Source organism: Mobula birostris, chromosome 3 (assembly GCF_030028105.1).
Source record: "Mobula birostris isolate sMobBir1 chromosome 3, sMobBir1.hap1, whole genome shotgun sequence".
In the NCBI taxonomy this organism is placed as follows: domain Eukaryota; kingdom Metazoa; phylum Chordata; class Chondrichthyes; order Myliobatiformes; family Myliobatidae; genus Mobula; species Mobula birostris.
This window is the reverse complement of record NC_092372.1, coordinates 135,490,694-135,499,211: the sequence shown is the minus strand read 5'-3', so window position 1 is coordinate 135,499,211 and position 8,518 is coordinate 135,490,694. Positions and strand designations below refer to the sequence as shown.

At 38.8% G+C, this 8,518-nt stretch overlaps 1 protein-coding gene across 3 annotated transcripts in view; it reads right to left on the bottom strand.

Annotated features, from left to right (window-relative positions):
* Positions 1-3,404: 3,404 nt before the first annotated feature.
* snx13 (sorting nexin 13) overlaps positions 3,405-8,518 on the bottom strand; it is a 207,579-nt gene continuing 202,465 nt past the window's right edge. For all 3 annotated transcript variants that reach the window (XM_072253372.1, XM_072253373.1, XM_072253374.1), the window contains 3 exons: positions 6,002-6,070; positions 5,803-5,915; positions 3,405-5,296 (listed from right to left, as the gene is read on the bottom strand). In XM_072253372.1, coding sequence (XP_072109473.1) covers positions 5,049-5,296; positions 5,803-5,915; positions 6,002-6,070 — 430 coding nt within the window. In that variant the 3' untranslated portion in view covers positions 3,405-5,048. The remainder of the gene's footprint in view (positions 5,297-5,802; positions 5,916-6,001; positions 6,071-8,518) is intronic.

The following is an 8,518-nucleotide window of genomic DNA, read 5'->3' as shown; positions in this document are numbered from 1 at the left end:
TACACACTTATTTTCAGATAACTCCACACATTATTGCTATATTTGTAATAAATCTCACTCAAACTTGGACATTTTGACTGTTTAGGAACAAAAATGGCAACTTTAACTATATTAAAATTGTTCAGAAGATTGTGACTAAAGGCAATTGTCTCAATTTTTATAACTATATTTATAATTTTATAACTAAAAACTGCTTCTCTGACCACTCAAATAATGCACTCTTCAAATATCACGGAACAGTGTATTATTTGAGTGGTCATAGAAGCAATCTTTAGTCAAGTTATAGTTCACTAAATTCCACCGAAGAACCAACAAGGTTTGCTTAATTTATCAATGTTTAACTGCTTTTCACCTATGGTTGTCTATTATTCAAAAAGTACAGTTTGTATATATGCTATAAACCCCAAACATTCTGTGCATAATGTTCATACTGAAAACATTGAAAAAATATGCCCTCCTTTAATATGCATTAATAAAAAATAAATAACAGTCCCATTTCATGTGAAATATAGTACCTATTTCATCAAAAGTTATTTGCAAAATAAACTTCTGTACATTAGCATGAAGGAGGAAGTCAGCAGGTTCAAAATCAAATGCAGAGGCAGAAGGTTGGTTGATAACTCAAGCTGAAACTGCATCAGCCCCAATCCTAAAGCAGTGTCAGGATCCAAAATGTAGACAACAGAAAACAAACACAAGAGATTCTGCAGATGCTGGAAATTCAGCAGGTCAGGCAGCATCTATGGAAATGAATAAACAATCAACTTTTTGGGCAGACATCCTTCATCAGGAATTAAAAGGAAAGGGGAAGATGCCAGAATAAAAAGATGACGGGAGGAGGAAGGATGACAAGCTAGAAGGTGATTGGTGAAGCCAAGAGGATGAGGGGGGTGAATCAAGAAGCTGGGATGTGATGGGTAGAAAGGGCAAAGGGCTGGAGAAAAAGGAATCTGATAGGAGATGAAAGTGGACCATGGGAGAAAGGCAAGGGGGAGGGGCAGCAGAGGGAGGTAATAGGCAGGTGAGGAGAAGAGGTAAGAGTCCAATGTTGGAAATAGAACAAGGGGGAAAAATTACCGGAATTAGAAATCAATGTTCATGCTATCAGGTTGGAGGCTACCAAGTTGCTCCTCCAACCTGAAAGTGGCCTCATTGTGGCCATGGATTGACATGTCGGAACAGGAATGGGGATAAAAATTAAAATGGTTGGCCACCGGGAAATTTGGCATTTTGCAGATGAAGTGGAGGTGCTTGACATAACTGTCTCCAATTAACATTGGGTCCCACCAATGCAGAGGACACCACATTGAGAGCACCGGATATGATAGACGACCCCGACAGTTTCACAGGTGAAGTGTTGCCGTAACTGGAAGGACTGTTAGGGACCCTGAATGGAGGTGAGGGAGGTGGTGAATGGGCAGGGGTAGCATTTCTGTTACTCCCAGGAGGGAGATTAGTGGAGAGGGGTAAATTGTGAAAGGAATCATGGAGGGAGTGATCCCTAAGGAAAGTGGAGAGTTTCAGAGAGGTAAAGATCTGTTTGGTGGTAGCATCCCATTGAGGGTGGCAGAAGTTGCACAGAATATGTTGGATGTGGACACTTATGGGGTGATAGGTGAGGACAAGAGGAACTCTATCCCTGTTAAGGCAGTGGAAAAATGGGGTAAACATGAATGTCAGGAAAATGGAGGAGATGCAGGTGAGGGCAGCATCAATGGAGGGAGGGAGGGAATCCCCATTCTTTGAGGGAGGTGGTCATTTCTGATGTCCTGGAAAGGAAAGTCTCATCCTGGGAACAGATGTAGGAAAGTCTCATCCTGGGAACAGATATAGAAGAGATGAAGGAACTGAGAAAAGTGAATAGTGTTTTACAGGAGAAAGAGTGGGAAGAAGTATAGTCAAAATAGTCATGGGAAATTATATGTTTATAAAAGATATCGGTAGACAGTTGGTCTCTAGAGATGGAGACAAAGATTGAGAAAGGGAAGACAAGTGTCATAGATGGACCAAATTAATTTAAGGGGAGGGTGCATGTTGAAGGCAAAGTTGCTGAAATCAACAGGCTCAGCATTGGTGCATGAATATAGTGCCAAGAGTTGGGGAGTATTACCAGGGAAGAGGTGCTGTCTGGTCTCAACATGCTAGAGGTCAGTCCACCACACTGCAACAACATCCTATGTCTCTGGATTTTATAAGGTTGGGATTGGTGCTGAAAGAGTGGAAGGTAGTGCTCTCGGTGGGGGGGGGGGGGGAGCGGTGGGGGTAAGGTTTGAAGAGGAGAGGGGAATGCTGAAGTTGAGCCTGTTGATGTCTCGTCGGCAATTCGAGATGAAAAGATCCAGAGCGGGGTGTTCAGGAAGAGATGAGGTTTGGAGACGAGAGAACGGGCCATTGGTGCGCGGTGGGAAATCCTTGCCAAAGATGTTGGCTTGGAGATGGAGCCAATGGAAGAAGAACTTGGCATCATGCCAGGCGCGAAACTCACTGAGGTGCAGGTGAAGGGGGAAAAAGTAAGGCCCTTGCTGAGGATTGAACGTTCCGTCTCAGAAGGGGAAAGGTCAGAGGGAATGGTGAAGACCCAGCCAGGATTAGACCACAGATGCTGCCTAAACTGCTGAGTTCCTCCAACACTTTGTATTTTCTCTCCAGATTACAGCATCTCTTTCATCTATGTTCTCATTCGATGCTCAGAAGGGAAAGTTTTCTGCATTCAAAACTTGTACAGCTTTTGCTCTGCTTATTCATATTCATTAGTTGTGAAACATCAGCACACTCAAGAGGAGGAGGAAGGTGTTTTTTAAAAACTAAGTTTGTGCAATACGGCATTGTAAAATTATTTTCATAAGTTTCATTATTGGACACTGAAGTAGCAAAAGGTTAAAAAAGCTAAACATGGAATCATTCTCCAATAACTTATATATACTAACAGTATAAATAAAAGTCTGTTTCAAATTTACAGTACTAAATATTTTTCGTTGTTTAGTACACTAACAAATAATCAGAGCAAACCAAAAAATGAGCTTCTCAAATTCAAATGTATATATCAAAAAACTAAAACAATTTCCACATTAAAACTTCTGTCAATTTGCAAATTTGTTGAATATATAAAACTAAGAGTTCCTTCAAAAGACTACTTGAGTCTTTCTGCTTCTCTAAAGAAAAATAGACTATTGTAAATATGTAAAAAATATAAATTTCACAAAGCCAAATCGTGTTTATATAATCCTCCTTTCCAATGCCTGATAAGTCAGTTTTCTCTGGGGAAGGTTACAAAAGCACAATAAGTATAGCATATAACTAGACAATTTATTCTGAAGTTTTAAGCATTGATAAATTTTAGATTATGAACATGTATGAAAACACAAGCAAAAACCATATTTCAATTAATACTTTTATTTAGTGTGATACTTTTCATCTGTCCTATTGAACAATTTAATAGCTTAAAGTAAAGTTGAAAATTTAGATTTCTTCTTCAGTCTATTAAAAACCACCAAGACATTCTGATTGATATTTGTTCTTTCATTACAGAAATAAGAAAAAGTTGACAGTACAATTAGGCACACCGTTGACACTGTACAATGAAATGCACAAATTCATTAACAGCTATTTACCATGTGCTCTTAGGTTCCCCCTGTAGTTTACAAGCTGTGCTCGGATGAAGAATTTTCATCCATGACAAGTGAGTCTTACAAGGAGTGACAACCAAGACTTTTAAAACAAGTCTTTAAATAAACTTATGCATCAACAACAGAATGCAAGTTGTTGGGTTAAGAAGACTGCTAAACATAAGATTCAAAACATAAAAATTTTTCATTATTTAGATGCACACATATGCTAAAGAAAATATTGCACAAAATTAAAATTTCAGTACAAAGTATGAGTGTGGGTCTACTTAAATTAGTTTTCATGAAGAAATATGTCAGAATTAAGAATAATGCATCTAACAGATCTTACTTTCCTGATAATTGCAGAAATGGGCACTTTATTTCTGTGGCACAAGTGAAAAACCAGCATTCAGGAAAAAAGTCTGGTCAGATTAAAACGAGAAAACTATTTTTGTTTTTAAACAGGACATTTAAGGCTAATTTCAATTACATTTGTTAGTGGCAACATTATTCTGATCAATCCTAATCAGAGCACTCACTTGTTACCTTGGACATTCTGACTTTGAAGTACATTAAAATCTCTGTACATTAAAATCTACAATCATGTCTGGAGGCTTTACAGTTGTATGAAAATACACGGCTCAGTAATTTCTTGATAATGGATAAAGCACAGACATGTACACAAAAAAAGCTCTATTCAGATGTTTGGGGAGTGCAGGCAATGGGATGGAAGATAATCCAAAGTTGTGGATTATTCAGTTCAGTGAGCAAGTTTCCATTTAAGTCAAAATCCCAAAGGATCATTCCTGTCAATAGGAATGTTAATTTTGGACCTTCAGACTCTTTCACATTTCTACTCTCTAAATGTTACTTTTAACATCAATTTTAATTAACCATCACATCCTCTAAATCATGCAGTTTTATGTTTTGAGTTGTGCAGAGTTCATCGTCTCCAAGCTGGATGCATACCAGTTTTATTCCAATGCAAAATCATTATAATTGTGCTTTGCTTTATCATTGGCAATATTGCTGCTACTCCCACTAACTGTCCACAAGAGAATTTAAAAGATGTACAATTGGTTTAGATGGCAACTACTTACAAGAAGACAGCTACAAGATGCAGCAGTTGGACCATGCATCTACAGCTCTTCCATTAGAAATTAATACAGATTTTCTTGATGAACTATGAACAGGTAATAAATATAAATCACTTATGATACACAGGGGCATTATGAGCAAGAAAGTGCATTAGAAATCAAACACGGCAGACAATAATGTCTTCCAATGTAAGCCACTGAGTCATGGCTCTGGAGGCTAGTACAAAGGTGGCATTGTAATTGGAACTTAGCTTTGAGAGCCCCAGAGAAATTGCCATAACATAGACTGAACTAGAGAAGGTGCCTAAGATCCTCCTTCAAAGCACAGTTTTCATGCTTGGCAGCGTCACCTCTTTTGAGAGGAAGCAACTTGAGCTGACTGAGATTTTTGTTTGCATCTTTGCATTCGCTGCGATCGAGAATGCAATTTCATGAAGAGCTCTCGAAACTTATACTGTGGAAAAAGGGTTTCAAGGAAGCCTTCGAGAAACACATAAACCAATCTTCTGTTCAGCTGGTTATGTTGAAACATCTCAAAGACTCGTAAAATGCCCTTGCGTGTGGTTTCAGCTCCAATAATATGTTTTAGCTCATCTGGGGAAAGAAAGGCATGAAGATAGAATTAGTGAATGTTACAACAGGGTAGAATCTTAGTAATAATTGGAACACAAGCTTCCTTTAAATATTCCACTGCTCCAAATAACCTAAAGTAAATCTAAAATGGGAAAAAATCTCTGAAGGAAGCAGGAAAGGTTTATCGGAGATGTGTAACATGATTCTGTTTTGTTAGCACCTACTAGTTCAACAATGTATACTATACAGATTAAAAATAGAATATATTTCCAATTCTCCACTATTATCAATATGGCCTCTCAAACTCATTTAGTACTAATAAGTAAAGTTTGATGGTATGCCACTATAAATTAGGATATTGTCCTTTTAAACACAACAGCTCAAACCTAACTCTATGAAGAAGTCTTCTATTATTCTATGATATTCCACTCAACTCATCAGCAACCACACCTGACTAAATGTTCTCACATTAACTTGTGCAATAAAAATATAACTGAAGAGGCCTTGAGAATGAGGAAATATCTTACCTGGCATGATCATTAACATTTTAGTTTTAGCTGCGACTCTTGATCTCATTCTTACAGACTTTTCCCTGCGTGGTGCAGTCTCTGCTAAGATACCATTAGGCCAAAATGAATCTCTGTAAGCAAAACAATTATTTTCAAGATGTTATGAAACAAAAAAAATGAATAAAGGAAACGTGCGTAAATATGCGCTGTTGAATACCTGAATCGCTTTACAGTTTCTGCAACTTGTTCTGGTGAAGTCATCCAATCAACATGGTCCACTATTTTTCTAGAAATGGTGAAATATCATAGTTGATAACAGAACTTGTACAATTATTCTGAAAAATATTTCAATGAATTCATCACCTCCCAGCACTTCAAAAACATTTTGGTCATGTGCAATATCTGACTATAGCACGGTTTCATTCAACCTGCCCCAGTGAGCAATTTTGTATGCAAGAAACTTTACTCATGTATGAGTTCATTAATGCTTGAACTCACTGCCAGGTGCTCCAGGAAAGAATGTTCTGGTCATTGCGTTTTTTTCCGAGGAATTTGGGAAATGCCTAATTTGACAATACATAACAGATACTTTTTAAACCAAAATATTTTCCTTTTGATACTGATCTTAAGCCAATCTCTTCCTGAACAACATTTTTTTTCTTTTATCCTGAATAAATAAATATAATCCAATTTCAATCACAATTCAAAATAATGCTCAATCAGTGAAGCGAAGGGTGCTGCCAAAGAGATCTGAAATATTCCATTTGCTGGAATTCTAGAAGCAACAAACCATCTGGCTTAATAATTTAATACAGCGATTAAAATAAGAATTGGGGGCATTAGAACAGTCACATCCCCAAAATTGTTTTGACAGCTGGATATGCCACAGTCTTATGCTTACCATTGACAAAATTGTCAAAGGCATTCATGTATGTCAGATGCTCACAACATTTAAACACTGAATAAGCCATGCAAGCTTTCAACCCACTTGGAAAAAACCTCTGGTCTCCACAAAAAATATTCCATTCCCTTGAAATGAATGGATTTTCCTGAAACAGGTCTAATTCAGCATACTTTCAGTGCACAGGTTCCCCAGCACAAGTGGTAGGAAACTGCAGGAAGTTGCAGCTCGATTACAAGCAGTCCATAAAACTGTCAGATATAGGAGCAGAAATAGGTCATTAGGCCCATCGAGTCTGCTCTGCCATTCAATCATGGGCTGATCCAATTCTTCCAGTCAACCCCACTCCCTTGCCTTCACTCCATACCCTTTGATGCCCTGGCTAATCAAGAACCTATCTATCTCTGCCTTAAATACACCCAATGACTTGGCCTCTTCAACCACTCGTGGCAACAAATTCCACAGATTAACCACCCTCTGACTAGAGTAATTTCTCTGCATCTCTGTTCGAAATGGACGTCCTTCAATCCTGAAGTCGTGCCCTCTTGTTCTAGAATCGTCTACCATGGGAAATAACTTTGCCATATTGAATCTGTTCAGGCCCTTTAACATTCTGATTGTTTCTATGAGATCCCCCCTCATTCCCCCGAATTCCAGGGAATACAGCCCAAGAGCTGCCAGACGTTCCTCATATGGTAACCCTTTCATTCCTGTGAACCTTCTCTGAACCCTCTCCAAAGACAGTACATCCTTTCTAAAATAAGGAGCTTAAAACTGCACACAGTACTCCAAGTGTGGTCTCATGAGTGCCTTATAGAGCCTCAACATCACATCCCTACTCTTATATTCTATACTTCTAGAAATGAATGCCAACATTGCATTCGCCTTCTTCACCACCGATTCAACCTGTAGGTTAACTTTACGGTATTCTGCACAAGGACTCCCAAGTCCCTTTGCATATCTGCACTTTGAATTTTCTCCTCATCTAAATAATAGTCTGCCTGTTTATTTCTTCAACCAAAATGCATGACCATACACTTTCCAACACTGTATTTTATTTGCCACTTCTTTGCCTATTCCTCTAAACTATCAAAGTCTCTCTACAGGCTCTCTGTTTCCTCAACACTACCCGCTACTCCACCTACCTTTGTATCTTCGGCAAATTTAGCCACAAATCCATTAATTCCATAGTCCAAATCATTGACATACATCGTAGAAAGCAATGGTCCCAACACTGACCCCTGTGTGACTCCACTGGTAACCGGCAGCCAGCCAGAATAGGATCTCTTTATTCCCACTCTGTTTTCTGTCAACCAGCCAATGCTTCACCCAAGCTGGTAACTTCCCTATAAATTCTATGGGCTCTCATCTTGCTAAGCAGCCTCATCTGCAGCACCTTGTCAAAGGCATTCTGAAAATCCAAGTACACCACATCTACGGCATCTCCTTTGTCTACCCTGTTTGTAATTTCCTCGGAGAATTGCAGTAGGTTTGTCAGGCAGGATTTTCCTTTCAGGAAACCATGCTGGTTTGGCCTATCTTGTCATGTGCCTCCAGCCACTCCGTAATCACATCCCTAACAATCGATTCCAACAACTTCCCAACCACTGATGTCAGGCTAACAGGTCTATAGTTTCCTTTCTGCTGCCTCCCACCCTTCTTAAAGAGTGGAGTAACATTTACAATTTTCAATCATCCGTTACAATGACAGAATCTATCGATTCCTGAAAGATCATTGTTAATGCCTCCGCAATCTCTCCAGCTACTTCCTTCTGAAGATACATTCCATCAGGTCCAGGAGATTTATCCACCCTCAGACCATTAAGCTTCCCG